The sequence below is a fragment of the Propithecus coquereli genome, unplaced genomic scaffold, assembly GCF_000956105.1.
Source record: "Propithecus coquereli isolate 6110/MARCELLA unplaced genomic scaffold, Pcoq_1.0 Scaffold427, whole genome shotgun sequence".
Classification (NCBI taxonomy): domain Eukaryota; kingdom Metazoa; phylum Chordata; class Mammalia; order Primates; family Indriidae; genus Propithecus; species Propithecus coquereli.
In genome coordinates, this window is record NW_012150030.1 from 74,022 (window position 1) to 92,213 (window position 18,192).

At 38.4% G+C, this 18,192-nt stretch overlaps 1 protein-coding gene across 2 annotated transcripts in view; it reads left to right on the forward strand.

Moving 5' to 3' along the window:
- Positions 1-18,192, forward strand: part of PDE4B (phosphodiesterase 4B, cAMP-specific) — a 40,211-nt gene that overhangs the window by 14,834 nt on the left and 7,185 nt on the right. For both annotated transcript variants that reach the window (XM_012653776.1, XM_012653777.1), the window contains exons 2-6: positions 8,470-8,563; positions 14,092-14,270; positions 15,569-15,667; positions 15,813-15,977; positions 17,823-17,922. In XM_012653776.1, coding sequence (XP_012509230.1) covers positions 8,470-8,563; positions 14,092-14,270; positions 15,569-15,667; positions 15,813-15,977; positions 17,823-17,922 — 637 coding nt within the window. The remainder of the gene's footprint in view (positions 1-8,469; positions 8,564-14,091; positions 14,271-15,568; positions 15,668-15,812; positions 15,978-17,822; positions 17,923-18,192) is intronic.

Here is an 18,192-nt window from a genome sequence, read left to right on the forward strand (position 1 = left end):
GTTCAAACCTCCAACCTATGGCAGATTGTTCTCAACTTGCGTGTTCATACTCCAGCATGGAGATTATCAAAACACCAAAACAGATTGCACATATGCTTTCAAGGAGGAAAAGAATAGTTCATGTAGCCCAAGATTTTCTTTTATTTATTTGATAGGCACCAGAATTGATCTTGAAAATTGCCAGGGTAGTAGGCTGTGCCAGCCCTGAAAAGCTGCTGATCCGGAAGCAGTGATTCCCAAGGCAGGTTTTGTGGCATCCCATTGCCTTTTATCTCATGGCCTCAAGAGGTATGTGAGAGTCACTAGCTGAAATCAATGTAATTAATGTTAAACACAATATATGCCACATGGTGCTTTTAAGGGGGTGGAGCAGTAATGTCAAAAACAAGCTATGGGTAGTGGCAACAGCCACTTTAAAAAAAAACACACACACAAGTTATGGTGGATTTTTGTGGCTGCAAAAATATTGGAAAATTAAAAAATTTTTATAACCCAAGATGTGTTACAGACTGAAAATGGAAATCAGTTCTTTAAGAGAATCATGACCAATGCTTATGGGTTGTGAAAAGAAAGTAGAACCTTTGGGTGGTGGTTTCCCTGCTCTGTGTAATGGCTTTCAAGTCAGACATGAAGGTCCTCAAACATAGGTCTTGTTTCCCACTAGTCAGGAGAGGACACTGCACTGGATAGTCTGTGGGTCTGATCCATGGTAAGGTTTCTAATTTTTAAAAATATCTTAAGTTGTGGAGCTCCTGGCTGTGAAACGTTTCAAAAGAAACCTTAGTCATCTGCTTTGAAATCACATTAATGTCCTGTGGCCTCAGAATTGTCTCTAGAAGCTTGAGGTTAAACATTAGCCATTATGCCTGTGCAGAAAAAGTTGTAGAAGCCTTAAATGAAAAAACCAAAGAGTGACTGAATAATATTCCTTGATTCTTTGACTTTTCTCAGGTACCTTAATGATTTCTGTGATATGTTATTAAAGGCTTCTGCTATATTTAATTATGAAGCCAGCTCCCCAAATCTGCCAAAGTTCCTTTTTTTGTCATAGTCTCTAAGATTAAAAGGGAGGGGCCAAGTACACAAAATGAAATTGGGAAGCTCCAGGAACTGTTGCAGGTCTTCTAGTGTTTCTCACCAGAAGGAAAGGCCTCTGTCAAAAATAACAAATTTGAAAATTTTAAATTATCTACAAATATATAGTACCCCTGACACATTATGATGAGTATACTTTGAAATCCTATCTCTTTAAGGGATATTTGGACATGCAAATATCTGGACCACACTTATAGGAAAAAAATAAATTGTTTTTCTGAAATTCAAAGTTAACTGAGTGCCCTGAATTTTTATTTGCTAAATCTAGAAGCCCTACATGTTTGAAAACATATATAGTTTATAAATATTATATATATGTAGTTTTAAAATGCATAGTGAATATATCAGTCTTCAGGTATAAATAGTTACAGTGTATTTTGTCTATTTAATTGTGTTATCTACAGCAACTTTCAGAGTTAAGACAATGTTGGGCCATGAGAAATTTCTAAAAACACTCTTATGGAAATTATTTTGGGTCTGGAAAAGGTCAATTTTTTAGTGTTCCAATAGTGTGTGTCATAACTCCTCTTGAAAAGTTTTCAGAAATTCTAAGAAAAACGGACAATAGCAAAGGAGATAGGTAGCAAGAAATGCCTAATGATTATGAGAGCTATTCAAGACCCAGTCGCAAGTTGTACAGCAGTTATACTTGAATTCTTTTAATCTTTTGATCTTTTTCAACTCTCTGTAGTAAGGCACTAATAGTTTGTCCCTCCTTTGCCTTTTAATATGTCACTTGAGCAGATACTTGTCCTCTAACCAGCAAGTAGAATTGATTCTATTTTTGCTTCATTATAATTTTTGATGTAGAATTATGGTAGATAAATTCATGCTTGTTTTTCATGAGATACTTATTTATCATGGATTATTACATCACTGGGAAGGTAAGAAGCTAATTACTCAATTCTAATATGTTTAGAAGAGTTTCTTTCTGATTTGGCGTGTGGACAGTGAGAATGACCTCACTGTGTTGCCTGGTGTTCCAGGGGTTTGCTCTAGGTATTAGTACAGCAGAACTTGTTTGCTAACGTGGCCCATCATGGAACTTTAGTCTTTGGTTAAGTAGATGCTAATGGACAATGACATGTCCGTTATTCCTTGTTTTACCCTATTATTAACTCACTTGATTGAACTTCACTTGCCTCTCAAGTAAGACCATTAAAGAAGCTGGACATCAAGTTTCAACTGAATGATAGTTTATAGGGAAAGATGAAAAGAAGGGAAGACATGAGATGCACATTATCAAATACTTCGAAACGTTAAGAATTATGGAAATTGTGACTTTCATAAGGGGTTTGAGACAAAGTACACTATATCCCCATTCTAGTTTTTCTTTTTTATTTTAAAGTCAGATTTGCTTCACTTATTTGGGTCTTCGTTTCTTCCCATACAAAATAGAGGTATAGAAGAGGCAGTTTCTTAAAGTCAAGAGGGATCTTAGAAATTAGCCAACTAAAGAAACTGAGCCCCAAGAAGTTAATTTGTTTTACCCAAGATCACGCATTTGGTTAGTGCCAGAGCTAAGACACAGACGGTCTCTGTTTACTTCACTTCTTATTAATCTGCGCCACTGCAGTTTCGACTTCTTCCTACCACTGTTAGCATTCTGTGACTTCAGGAGGGGTTTTCAGCCCCTTTGCTTTCCTGATGCCTGGGAATTCTTATTAAGCTGTGACTAACAAAGTATAAAATATGAGTCAAAAGTTAGTTCCTAATAAAGTCATTGTGACTTTAATGACTTCGGCAGTTGTTTCATACTGCGAAAACAGGAAGATCCTACACAATAAGGCGCCTGTCTCACAGCTGGGCTCCTGCGTAGACGGCCACCCACAAGAGTAACTGCTGGGGCTGTCTTCCTCTCTTTGACACCTTTCTATCTCCTGTCCTTAGAGTTTTATCCTACTGTCTTCGTCAGGAAGTTATCAATGAGGGGAAAGTGTCTGCTTTATCTAATCTTCCATAGGCTGATCACTTAGAATTCACGCCTGAGTGATTTCCAGTGCATCCCAACAAACCTAATTCGTTTTAAAAGTAGCTCTTTCGTGTGCTTGATACTAGCTTCTTGGATTGTTTTATTCTTAGAAACATAAAATCACCAAATTTAGATTTGAGAAGACTTGGAGGTCATTCCAGTTCATCCCTCCTGTATGACTGGTTTAACTAAGACTGTATTTAGCTTGCCTATGGATCTTCGCACAAAACTCAAACTAGGCCAGGCGCGGTGGCTCACGCCTGTAATCCTAGCACTCTGGGAGGCTGAGGCGGGAGGATCGTTTGAGCTCAGGAATTCGAGACCAGCCTGAGCAAGAGCAAGACCCCGTCTCTACTAAAAAATCGAAAGAAATTGGCTGGACAACTAAAAATATATAGAAAAAATTAGCCAGGCATGGTGGCACATGCCTGTAGTCCCAGCTACTCGGGATGCTGAGGCAGAAGGATTGTTTGAGCCCAGGAGTTTGAGGTTGCTGTGAGCTAGACTGACACCATGGCACTCTAGCATGGCACTCTAGTCCAGGCAACAGAGCGAGACTCTGTCTCAAAAAAAACACAAAAACCTCAAACTAGTCCTCTGATGAGAAACACAGAAAAATGATGAAGTATTCCATCACTTCAGAAGAAACTGGCTTTGAGAAAATAATCTCTGTATGTAGCTTTGAAACTAAAGAAAAATGAAAGCCATCAAACAAAATGTTCCTATGGAGTGGAATTGAATTTCAGGTTATCCTATATTTTTAAATGACTTCTCACTATGAAAGGAAAGTATTTTTAAAACATCACAGATGATTTTATGGAGAAGGTATATTCTAGGCAAATAACATTAAATCATTTAGGTAGAAAATAATACCTTCTTACCTTTTCAAAAAATAGCTGCACTTTCTAGCAGTGTTTGCAAATCTAATGTTGGCCATAAGCTTAATAAGGTATTGGAAGAATTTGTGTTACTAAGGGTTGATTCACAAACTTTGCTTGTCTGTGTTGAAAAGGGGCTTTGGCCATTTCCTCTGGGGACATTATTTCTAGTTAGGCTCTAACAGGGTTTTCTTTGAAGGCAAATTCTTACAGAAAAATAGTATCTGTGTACATGAGACACATTTATCTTTGAAATAGTGTGCTCCTGTTTGTGGAGTTCTCTACTGCATTTGATAAAGTAAATAATGTCCGTTCCTTTGCAATCTTGTAACTCCTTGGGACATAGTTTCACTCAGGAGCTATTTTACCTTCATATCTGGACTAAACGCCTAACTCGATAAATAGACAGGGAGATTCCGAAAGTCTTAGACTGTGAAACTCCGAGGGATGATAAATGCTTCTCTTCCTTTGTTGATGACTTATTCTTATTTCCATTTTGAGTTGTTTTTCTCATTACTATAGAAGGAGTTTTGTTTTCTGGGAAATGTTGGTTGCTGGTAAATAATATGTCCAAACTGTAGGAGGCTGCTACAAAATTTATCATAGAATTATAAAAGATTAGGGCTGAGAAGCTGAGATCCTAAAATCATGCGTCATTCTCATTTTACACATGCGTGGTGACATGACTTCACAGGACTGTTAGTGAGAGCTGAGAATCAAAGTCAAGATCCATCTGCTACATCATGGCTGCCTCTGGCTCACCAGAAACAACTCTTATATGGGAGTCAGACGCTGAAAGCCCAGCTAAGCCTAGCTCCTCCTCTGTCTCCTCATCCTTAATGTCAAACATAATTCGTATCTATTCCACTCCTTGGTGTGTCTCGTCACACAGGCCAACATAATCATACTAACTGGAATCTACGTTACTAGAATGTAAACGATACCCCCTGTCTGGTCCTTGAAGGCCATGTCTGCCTTCCTGAGTTTGTACAGAGCACAACATAAATGGGCCCTTCATAAGTGCTTTTTGATGAGAGCAATGATTGCCTTAGTCAGTGTGGTTGGGCCCTCCCTTACAGAGGAGGAAAACCAATGGTTGTTGCTAAGCAACATTTAAAGCACTAGGTTGGTTTCTGACACTGAGTGACCTCCATTTGCGTACTTCATCATGTTGTGTGTTTTATGGTTGCCTAAAGATGACTGTGTTTTGGTGGCATTGCCATGCCCTTAGCAAAAGGCTCATAAAAGAACTAGTTTAGGCATGGGAAGGAAGGAGGTGATATTCATCTGTTAAAGACTTACATGAGTACACTGACCCCTTCTGTAAGTATGCAGGAAAGATGAGAAGTTTGGTTTATTTTCAGCCCTGTAGCTGAGAGCAACCTCCCTGATTCCATATCAGGACTGATTGGCAAAGTAACTCAACAGTGTCCTGATGCAACGGGTGGCTATAGAAAGAAAATAAAGAGAAAAAAATCTTTCCTGCTCTAGCTTTTTATGATTCAATTTTTACCTGCTTTTATCTTCTAAGCTGAGGGATGAATATGGCTAATAAAGAACTGTCCCCATTCTCTTCAGGCTGTCAACTGTTGTGGTTAACCAACATGCCCTAATATATCTGACTAGTATTACTAGAATGAAAGCTGATTAAAAGCATGAAAAGAAAAAAAAAGCATGAGAAGAGTTGTTGTTTGTTTGTTTGTTTCACTGCTATATCTTCGCTGCTTTGCCTGGCCATTTTAGGTATTCAATAAATATTTGTCGAATACATGATAAAATGGCATTATTGAATGACTATAAAATGACTTCAGAATATTCCTATGTATTTCAGAGAGACCACAGGAACCAAAATTAGATGATTTTTTTGAATGTTAGATTTGGCTAAATCTAGTGCAGAGAAAATTATGGAAGAAATCATCTGCCTTTAAGGTTTTTACAAGATATTTTAACAGCAATTCTAGTAAAGTTTGCTTCTCTGCCAAAATTCAGCTGATAGATCAGAGCATATAAACCTGTCTCCTCCAGCTTCTAAGTTTTCAGTGTAGGTGCCTGTCTTTTGAGGACTGAAAATGAGAGGCCATTTTGACTGAGCAGTTGTGTCTTTAAAAATAAATAACTTGGAATTTGTGTGATTCACCTGGAGTTCAAAATTGCACAGAGTTCAACAAGTAAAATACACTACTAGCTGAGATGATTGATTCAGCAATCCCTGGTTACTATTATCAGCATATTGTATAATGAGAGACTCATGCACATACACAAACAGGGTTATCCAGAAAGAGGGCGATTGAACATCTTTGAGGACAGTGCTTCATGCAGTGAGCCAACAGGCAACAATACTGGCTTGCATCGGCTTCCCCTCAAAGGCCAGGTCTCCTGGGCATGATCAATGGCATGACCCAGGGCTTGGATGCTTGAAATGAAGCTATTGTTGGGTGTGGGATGCTCATTTGAAAGAGGAATGCCTCGTAAGAAAGAGAGCCAATTGCAAGTTGGGGCTGTTGCCATGGTGTTTTGCTATTCTCTCTACCTCAACTTGCTATAAATGAACTTCTGGGAGTCCAGGGTTAGAGTAACAGAGGGGAGGGAGAAGGAGGAGAGTGGGATGGGCCTGGGTAGGGAATCCCACTGCAGTAGGGCTCTGGTCTTAGACTTTCCTCTTCCCTGCGCTCTAATGCTGACAAGGAGAAAGAGAGAGAGACAAAGAGAGAGAGAAACCTACAGGAAAGGAATGGCTTTCTCAACATGCCCTAGGTTGCTAAAATAAAGTAAAATTAATGTAACTCCTCGATATTTCTAACATGAATTAGAAGATGTAACACTAAAATACCAAATAAGCATAGTCACACATAACTCCAAATAATTCACCATTCATTCAGCAATGTCTTATATTTCCTAACACACTCCAGGTCCCAGATCGAAAGGTTAAATGAGTTTAATCCATTTGTCGAATGCAATCAAATATGCATATTAATGAGCTGATGGAGTGCAGAAAATTGCAGGCTGTATATGAAGTGCTTTTTAAATGAAATAAATTAACTCCATTCCCATTCATTTTATTGTGAAAAAAGAGCTAAATGCATTAGAACACCTTTAGTGGGCAAATGCCTTCAAAAAGCCAGTCAAAAAAAAAAAATTCTTGTATACTGGAAGCCCCGTCTGAAAACAGCCACAATTCTAATCTTTTTTTTTTTTCAGTTTTTGTTTAAATGTTCAGAAAGTAAATTAATCAAATGCACCATCACTTTGAAACAATTAGAGTGGCGGAGGCTGCCTCTGCAGAGCGCTGGTCTGCAGTGGAGAGAGAGGGTTAAGGAATACCCAGTTGAAATGGGGGTGGGTACTGACTTCAGATTTACTTAAATATTCATGGGGCTTCCTCCATTTTAATCTTCTCTTTTTAAAAGATGGCTGTGTTTCCCAGTCTGGCAGGAAAGAAGAATTGCTCCTTCCTTGTGGAGTTCAGCTGAGTAGGACTAATGTAGGGTGGAAACTCCTTCGGCCACCAGGACTATTCATAATTCATAAGTGCTTCAAACCAGCCAGCTGAATGCATTTGGACAGGCTCTTGCTCCTTCGCGCAATTCCTGATTTCATTACTTCTTCTGCCAGGAAATAGGCAGGGAGCATAGGCTTCTTGCAAGAATGGTGTGCGAAGATGGGCTTTGTTTGGATTAGGAAATGCCATAGATTTTGAAGGTTTTGTCTTTTCTAAGTTTTGATTATTTTACCACTGGATCTGCAGGGCTTTCCTGATCCTTTCGGGCTTGCTCTCTCAGAACTGTGAATTCTTTCAAAGGGATTTGTGGATTGTGGCAAGGAGAGCATTCCAAAATGCCTGAGGCAAACTATTTGTTATCTGTATCTTGGGGTTACATCAAGGTGGGTTAATTTGATTGTATTATGTGTTGTTGATAGAATGTGAAACATTTACCTCTGTGTTTTTTTTCTGTGAAGTAGAAGACATCTGCAATGATTTAATTTGTGTGTTCCTTTAACCCTCTGGGACTTCTTATTGTAAAAAAAGGGCATGTTATATTATATTGTATTTAAATTTACTGTACTGTATTTTAATCCTGTTCTTTTTATTCAAGTATATTTTTTAAAAGATGCTTCTTATTTTTCTTTCATTTTCTCTTAAACTTTTTACATATAATCTTTCACAGAATAGGTTAATTCAAATTATATTTTAGAGTTAATTTCAGACAAATGTGTTTTTTAAAGTAGTTACATTTTTAAGTGAAATTATCTTGACCTCTATTAAAATTCTTTTTTCCTGTGTTTGCGTCTTCAAAAGAAATCAGATGTTAATTCTAAGGAATCTTAGGAAAATCTTTTTTCCCAAGGTGACGTTGGAATAATTTCAGATTAAGGGGATATTATATTTTGTAGAAGCAATATCATTTATTTAATAGTATCTACTCATCCCATCTCTTGGTTCCTAGAGAGTAAAGTTGGAAACATTTAAGGGGATAATTGACTCATTTTTTAGATGGTTAATGCATTTTTTTTCTTCTTAAACAGTTCAAAAGAATGCTGAACCGGGAGCTGACACACCTCTCAGAGATGAGCCGATCAGGGAACCAGGTGTCTGAATACATTTCAAATACTTTCTTAGGTAAGATGTTAAGTGGCAAAAACCTGTCTCATAACTGGGGATTTTCAGCATTAATTTCTATAACCCATCAAGGACATCCGCATATAAATTTGGAGTGGGGTTAAGTCACAGAAAAATCCATTTAAAATAATAATAAGGGCAGTCTTCAAGGGAAAAAATAAATAAGCAGGGAGATGATAATAAAAAAATGAATGAGAATACCCATCAAAGACAGAAGGTCATTATGGGCTGATTGTATACGTCCCTTGGGCCACCCCTTGTCTACCTGTCAGCTTCTATCTCTGCCAAGACCTCTCAAGTAATGGAGAAGGTCCAATCACCCAAACCCTAGAGACAGCTCCATTGGCTCTGCTGACATAGTATTCTTTAAATTCTTCCAATAACTAGGCTTTGAACAAAAGGTTTCCTCTAAGGTGTTTTATAAGGGATATGGTTGAGAAATAATTCTATAGTGATCTGGTCCATGAGAATAAGCTTTGGAAATAATTTGATTATTGCTTTGCTAAGTTATTTCTTAAAAATAAATGGATGGTGACGGGGAACATTTTCATATTGAAAGATTTCCTCTTTTGCAAGTAGCATCATCTTCCCAATCTGATCCTTTATTTATCATTCTCTGTGTTACGTTGCCATTTAACGCATGACACTGACTGAAAAGGTTTTCATAAATGATCCTCAGCTATTGTCATGCATCTTGTTTGATTATTGGGGATGTCTAATCTCAGACTTAAAGGCGATTCTATTGTATAATGAACTCATTTAGAATATTTTGATTTAATAAGGCCTACAGAATCTGCAAATTTGTGCTTCAGAGTGAATGGGTAGCATCTAGATTTTAATTCTGTTTACTTTCAATTGCTGCTGAATTATCCCTTGTTATAAAACCCCATTTTCCAAAGAAATGACCCATTCTTACAGCTGAACATCACACCCTCCCTTCTTTTTGGCACAGCCGCATATTGTTAAATCAATGAGCATTTACCTTGATGCCTTCTGGTTTTATTTTTAAAAATCAATTCTATTTCTCTAACACCAAAGCAGTTCCTGCTATCAGCAGATCAATCAGCTTTCTCTTTGAGCAGCCTAGTACAAAACTCACTGCATTAACTCTGCAGCCAGTGGTCACTGGGTGTGATTAACAAGTGCCTTTCCAACTGTATGTAGGCGTCTGCAGCACTTGGTTTCCTCCAGCTGCAGTTGCAGCAACCTTTGTCAGAGAACAAAGGAGAAGAATTTTTCATACATCCTACCTCTCAGAGGTGGCTAAAATCTAACTGTACAGAAAACATTACATTCTGATCCTTTTCTTCTCCCTTCCTCCCTCTTTATCTCTTTGAAGATGGGGGTCTTCTGCTGATATTTCAGATATGCCCTGTTCTGTGTAACACCCAATCATTTTTCATAAGCTGGGAGCTATCTTAGGGACATTTACAGGTTAATAACTATCAAAGAAGAAAATAAAATCACTAAGTGCAAGACCACATTTTTGTTTTTAGAAACACTGTATTTTAAAATACCAGGGCTTGTACAACTTCTCACTACTAGCGTTAAAGCTACTTGAAGCCTCTGAGCTCTTAATCATCGTAGACCGAACTAAGCAGTCCTCTTCGTTTGTAGTCTCTTTCAATATCTTCTTATCAAGGAAAACGAGAATATCTTAGTCTACCAATTAATCTTTTTTATCATCATAGGGTACCAAGAAAGAAAGCTGATAAGATGATAAAGATGAGCTCTTAGTCTCAACAATTCGTATCTCAAGAACGGGCAAATGTCAACACCTTCTTAAATATTCTATTTGCCATTTAGGCAGATCTCTTGAGAAAAACCAGTCGTTTGGCTTCCCATTATTCCAAAAATGGGATATTAAATTATCAAGAGCAAGTTGTTGAAGAAGGTTATCAGAATCTCAAACGTCACAGACTCTTAGCCTCAGGAGGGTGGGGTGTGTGAGCGTGTGGGTGGGGTGATGTATTTGAGTGTGTGTGTGGTAAACCCCATCAAACAGACTAGACAGGCAGGTTAGAATTTTAAATGCTCTTGGGAAAATATAGGGAAAAAGAAATTATCATGTAAACAAAAGATGCCTCAGTTGCCTCACCTGGAAAATGGGAGCACTGGTATAGATCACATCCCAAATCTCTTCCAACTCTAACATGTGACTCTGATATGTACCAGATTTATCAGTTCTGCTAAGCCATACCTGGCCACCTGGTTTCTCTGTGATGAAACCTAGCCTTGTAATTTGACAATTTTAGAAAACAAATGAACAAACAAACAAAGCTTGTTTCCAAAATGCAAATGCAGGCCATGGAACTCCTAGTCCTATCTTGTGAGCATAGTGAGTGTTCCTGGAGGACTGTGAGGCCTTCTTCATAAACTGCCAGATCTGCAAGGGACCTTAATGGCCTTATCCAATTCCCTTGTTTTACAGGAGAAAACATGGAGGCCTAGAGGGATGAAGTAACTTGACCAAGGTCACTAGGCTGATGTGTTCCTGTGCCAGGACTAGGACTTAGCTCTGTTGTCTTCTAGACCTAAATACCCTGTCACTCCTTTAACTAGGAAAGAAGGCTGTTAGGAACTCAGAACAAATAGAAGAAAATCATATTTAAGGGCATTTATGTAATATGTATATTATTTCAGAAACAAGTATTTGGAAATCAGGATTGTTGCACCTAAAAATAAAATATATTTATTAACAGTTTCCAGTAATACAATAGGCTCCTATAAGAACATGACAACCATCTCAGTGAACACAAAATGAGAAGACCTTAGCAATTTAAGTTAAACCTAAAGAGCACTATCTGAGCAAGAGCCACCGAATGCTAAAATGTGTCATCCAGGGAGGAGGGAAATCCCTTAATCCGGAGATCTGTGGACTTGTGTTCTTCTCATCTAAAAAGATGATGTCCTGGTGGGCAGAAAGAAAGGTGGACAGTAGACCATTTACCAGTCAAGACACTTGCTGATACTGTCAGATAATTGGCTCCGGGTTACTGATACAAGGGGAAATAGAAGTATCTAGCTTCAGGGGAAATAAAGCAGGACCTAGGTAGAGGGTGCATAAATAAAACAAGATTTTCAGATGTTATAGTTATAGTTTAGTTAATATTTTCACAGACCCCCTACTTACCATCTCAAAAGCTAGAGCTTAGAATTTTCAAGATTCAAGGACAAGAGCTTAGGAATTTTGCATGATTGAATGTATGATCTTGCGAGAAAAGCACATCAAATTATACCATTAACAGAGCTTGGATGAGACCATTTTTTGTATCTGTTTTTTTCTTGTCATAGACTGGCCAACTGTTTCCCTATTATATTCTGACCATTCTGTAAATGTAAATTCACTGAGTGTTTATCATGATTTGTTGAGTCTGTGTTTCAGGTTATTTCCACATTGAGCTGGCTAAGCATTTAACAGAGGAAATTCAGAATAGGGAAACCTATCAGTTGTTCCAATGCCTGCATAGGGAAACACCCATTAATGTCAAATTGACACTCTTTGTGAATAATGGTCTTCTTCTTTATTGCAGTGTTCCAGACACAGTAGTGGTTCAGCTCAATTACTCACTGCTGCAGGGAATCTTTAATTAAACAAAGGTGAAAAGCTGCTAGTCCCACTAGAAATGGTTATATGTGCAGTGGCACAGGAACATCTGAGTCTGTTTAACCAGAAGTGAAGAAAGGTATTCCGGAAAGGCAGGAGCCATTGTGGCCCTTTATTTTAGCAAAAAAGTAGTAATTATTAGGAATGAAGTGACAGGGAGAAAAGTAATTTCAAAAATAATATAATACACAGTTTTTATGCCAGAGATTGCACGGCTGGAAAGAGATTTTTAACAGGAATCTCAAGGCCTGGGTTCTATGCTATTAAATCACTGTGTCTGGAACAAAGTAATTGCAAAATAAATATCTGTTAAATAAATTGCCCTTTTAGCTTGGGCAAGTTGCTGACTTCATCTGAAAAATGAGAGTGTGGGATTGTTGTTGGTTCCCAAACCTGGCTCTGATCATCCAAGGGACTTGGGAGTCTTTTAAAAAATACTGATTCAGTAGGGTGGGGCTCATAAATCTGTATTTTTCAAAAGTTTCCTGGGTGCTTCTGATGCTAGACTAGGTTGGAAACCCCTAAACTGATTGAGATGACCACTAAAATTCCTCCTCAAGCAAAAGTCATAGGCTTGTGATTCTAGGAGCTTGTGGATAGCTAGAGACAGTACTTGTATGCTAGGGATCAAGAATTCCCTTGGTCTGGCCCTGCAGACAGGTGGCAAGGTGTACATGACGCTTATACTGTCTTGCTGCGCTTGCTTTGTTTGATGGAGTGTCCACAGGGGCCTGTGAGCGGGCAGAGGTCTCGAGGGAAAACATGTGACTATGCTATCATCTGCAAGAGTCTGAAAGCAAATAGTGTAGATCACAGCATGCCATCTGGGAGCATGTCATTTTCAAATGGAGACGTTGTCTTTCTACTAATTTTCACTGTAACAAGCAGAGATAAATGTAAGGCACTTTTGAAAGCTGTATTAACTCTTTCAGCCACAGGGCGTCATTTAGTTCAGTGAAGCAGTGGTTAAGCAATTTGATATATTATTGCCTTGGTGCACTCACAGGCATCCTGGTGGCCTGAAAGAGTTAATGCATTTTTCAAAAGTACTCAGGATACATCCCCCTGTGAAGTGAAATAGAATACTTGATTGCTGATATTTTAATAGCATAACACAAAGGGAAGAGCTTCTACAAGCAGGTAGACACTTTTTTTCACTAATCCTAGCTCTGCAGTTACCTTATTATAATTTTTAAAAATATTAAATGAAATATAAATATTTCATAATCATAAATATGTTAATAAGTGTTATGCCTATTACACATAAGAGGTCTTGTTATTATTTATTAGTAGAATTAATAGCTATAAGGCATGAAATAAAACTGAAATTATAGTCTTCCTCTAAACCTTACATGGTAATAAAGCAAGGTTTTAAAATAATTATTTGAAAATCATGAACCACTTATTCTTCTAATATATATACTCCTCATTTAAATTGAACCTTACTAAAGTCATATGGATTTTTAAAATTGAAAATAAAATGAACAGACCACGAAGCCTATTTTTATTACCTTGGGTTTGATTGATGAGCATTTTTTATTATGCAAACATAGAAGTTACTCACTTTAATAAAAAAAAGTACATATAAATATTGATGCCTCACCTTGAAAATGTGTAAGTGTAATTCTCCTAAATTATACTGAAAACAGAAGATGTGGGCTTCAGTCCTATCTCTGCCAGTTCTTGGACAATTTCCTTCCCTGCTCTGGGCCTCAGTTTGCTTAGCAATAACATGGAGCAACAAATCATCATATTTCCCTGCATACTTCACAGGATTGTCCTGGAGGTCCAGTGAGATAATGCTATGTGAGTCCTTTATAAGGTTCAAAGCCATCGTAGATGGTTAGAGTTGTTTTAAATATTGCAGTAGATTCTCATTGTCACAGAAGTGCTGAAAAACACATTCCTCTGTTCGTTGCAGACAAGCAGAATGATGTGGAGATCCCATCTCCCACCCAGAAAGACAGGGAGAAAAAGAAGAAGCAGCAGCTCATGACCCAGATAAGCGGAGTGAAAAAGCTGATGCATAGTTCAAGCTTAAACAACACAAGCATCTCACGCTTTGGAGTCAACACAGAAAATGAAGATCACCTGGCCAAGGTGTGTATGAGCTGGGTTTGTGTGATGTAGCTCACTGTTTTACAACAGACAGATGCCCATATACCTTTTAGAAAATAGCGAGGATCACTTTTGCTTTATCATTAAATTTTATGATAAGGAAGCTAATGTAGCCTCTTTTTCCATTGCTGGGGTACCTGATTGAAGATCCTTTTTTCACACCATATCAAAGAACCATTTTTTTTTTCTTTTTGGTCCTCAGTTGGGTTTGTTAATGGACAGTATCTCATGAATAGAGAATCCTTCTGAAAGAGCACCGGAAAAATTCAAGGGAATGCCAGTAGGCAGGTCTAAATTTATCCCAGAGGACATTTGGGGGACTGTATGCCAAGGACCAATGGGAAAATCTGCACTGATTGTCAGGACTGGAGAAGAAATAAAGAGAAACTGACAGCACTGACTCTTAAGCCCAAACTCCAGTAATGCAGGAAGACATAGAAAGAATTTATACTTCCTCCAGGAGGCTGCACAAAGTGACTGCTGAGGTCCTTTCAGCCTTGTGAGAATATGAAATGAGTTTACTGTGGGCAGTAAAGCTTCTGAAAGGCCTTACTGAATGCTGTCAGTGAGGCTTTCTGAAAGCTGTCATTAGAGTAAGGTTGATTAAACATTAGGCCAAGTCTCTGGGGAGAGTCTGGATCTCTCACTCTGGGCAGTTATTAGGAATGGAATAAATTACGCCTTAAATCAGATAATCTTGGAATAATCCCACAACACAAGCCTGAATGATGTTTTTTCCAGGTCCCTCTGTGGCCCAGGAGCCTAGGATATAATTCATGACTGGCATTCATCATGACCTTTAACATTAAATTGGGTTGACTTAGGCACATTCTGGCAGCTGCGTCTTTCTGACCTGGCCCTCGGTGATAATAACCAAAGGGCAGAGGAGTTTCCCTGAGACTATTTTCTAGCAATTACTAATAGGCCAGTGGGCAGCAAGGGGAGAGGCAGGGAAATGGGGCTAGAGTGATCTCTGTTCACTTGCAGCTACCTTTAAAGCAACATTGGTTGAAGACTGATGCATGGCAGCAATAGGTCAGGAACTGAATTTATAAATAGATACACATTCTCCCTTTTCTGAAAAAAACAACTCATAGCTATCATGAAGAGGACACCCAACCTCCTAGGCCATTTCATCTTCAGATTTTCATACCACTAGAGCACTCTTAAATAGGTACTCTAAAGACCCAAGCAGCCAGCATCCAAAACATAAATTAAAAGAATGGGACATGCTAACAAAACTGTCCTTATTCCTAAATTCCTCTAATTTTTGATTATAGGAGCTAGAAGACCTGAACAAATGGGGCCTTAACATCTTCAATGTGGCTGGATATTCACACAATCGGCCCCTAACATGCATCATGTATGCTATATTCCAGGTGAGTAAACAGCAGTAAATGTTGGCTTTCCAATTGGATGGCTCTTGGTGATTTTTTTTTCCCATCCCATTTCACTTTTCTGATTTAACCCTCCTCCCTTTTTGGACATCCACTTACTTATGTTCTAATCAATTTTACCACATAGGAAAGAGACCTCCTAAAGACGTTCAAAATCTCATCTGACACCTTTGTAACCTACATGATGACTTTAGAAGACCATTACCATTCTGATGTGGCCTATCATAACAGCCTCCACGCCGCTGATGTGGCCCAGTCAACCCACGTGCTTCTTTCTACACCAGCATTAGATGTGAGTGGCTATGATCTGTTTAGCATACCTACCCATCCTCTTTTAAAAGTACCGTACAATATGCAATATATTTACAAAAACAGTATAATTGGATGCATGCTTGAACTGGTTCTTTATTATGTATAGCATCCATCTATTGGGTTATTTGTAAAAATGGATGACATTTCTACTTGCTTTACTTCCTAATATTAGAGTAACCTTGCCTTTGCAATGGAAAATTATGTAATTATCAAGCAATTAACAGGATCATCAGGGCAGGGATCATGCCTGTATTCAATGTATTCCTAGTAAGGAATACAATATATCTCAAAGTGTCTCGTTCAGTATCTGATACATTGTATACCCTCAATATGCATGTACTGGTCTGAACTGCTCAACACCACCCCAGGCACTGTGGGGGATATCACAGAAATAGAATATAAAATGCTGTATATAGTTCCTATTAGGCATAAGTATCTATAGTCTTATTCTCCTAAGAATTCATCAAACTGATTCTATGGGTTAAGGAAAAAGTAACTGAAAATCTAGAGCAGAGGAATTAATAATGCTAAAGCAAAGAAGAACAGTGTTCCATCTTGCCAGACAAGATCTGAGGAGGTGTCTGTGACTCCTTCCCTCACAGATTGATGTGTTTATTTATACCAGTATAATCAGCAATGTGTACAGCAGGCCAGACTCTTACTTGGTGGTCAGGTAATTCCAAAACATGCTGGCCCACTGCAGGAAGGAACTGGCCAAACCCTATCCAGCCCCTTCTCTGCAGATCAATTTGGAAGGTGAAGAAATTTTAAACTAACCACAGTTCTACTGCTTGGGTTCCATAGTTTCTAAGAAAAGAAATCCAAGAAGACTTGGGAAAGAGGGATGGAACTAAGAGTATCTGATCCTCTTGAAGGAAAGAAACAGTATTGTTTTTATGGTCTGTATAATATCAGAGTGGGGCAACACTATTTATCAACTATCCATTATTATTGATAGTACACCTACTGTGTAGCCAGAAATTGGCCATGAATGCCACAAACTTTTACAGAAGGGAGAGTTCAGTGTATCCTGGAGTAATGAGATGGGTCTTTATGGAAGAGATGGAAACTGAGCTGGGATTTGAAGGACCAGAAGATTTAAGTAGTCACAGAGGATAAGGAAAGACATTTCAGTCCCAGAATCAGCAGTAATATATACTTAATAAACACTCGGTTTAAATCATCGTACATGGGTAGGGGCAGAGAAGCCTTCTTGACATGGCATGAAGGAGTTGAGAAGTGGGACATTAGGTTTCAGTTCTTAGGAATGTTCTCAAATCTTGCCCATAGTAAACATTTGGTTGATATGTATTGAATGAATGAATGTGTAAAACTCATGACCACACTATAAATTTAGCTTTGGGAAAAAATTTATTGCTTATCTTACGAATCTGGAATTTGGTCAGTTTTCTCTGTTACTTAGCCTAAAAGCAGATGAAGCTTGTTTTTTCTCAGAGCAGAGCCAGTCTGACTTGCTTCTTTGACTTGGGTGTGCTTATATTACATAAGCACCATGCTGCCATCCCACCAATCCAAGAAACAAACATCAGGTGTTTACACACACCATGAGCATTGTGCTAATGCCTTCCCCAGCCTCAGCCTGCAGGCTTGATATAGGAATGAGGTCTGGCCATCATCCCTTCCTCATCAGAGACTTTATAATGATGAACAGACTCTACCTTTAATTAAATTAGTGTATTGAGATGTCATACAAATCAACAATCTCTCTCGCAATAAGAATAAAATGAGATACTTTAAAATGAAACTGAACAAGCAGGACAGGCAAATTGGATATGGAGTTAAATGTGCTCCTGTTGCCCCACAGGCTGTCTTCACAGACCTGGAAATCTTGGCGGCCATTTTTGCAGCTGCCATCCATGACGTTGATCATCCTGGAGTCTCCAATCAGTTTCTCATCAACACAAGTGAGTTCACCACTAGAGCAGTCATGCGAGATAATCGTATGATTCACTGCTTAATTTTTTTTCCTTCTAATGTTTTCATTATGGATAATAACAAGGGTAATAATGAGGTAATCCTTCCACTCCTCTCAAACTGGTCAGGCCTTTCCTGGATACTGTGTCCAATCTGGCAACACAATATTTGAGCTACATGGAGAACTTGGAGAGGGTCAGAGGGAAGCCATAAAAAGTATTCAAAGTTTGGAAAATATAATATGTAAGGAAAGAATAATA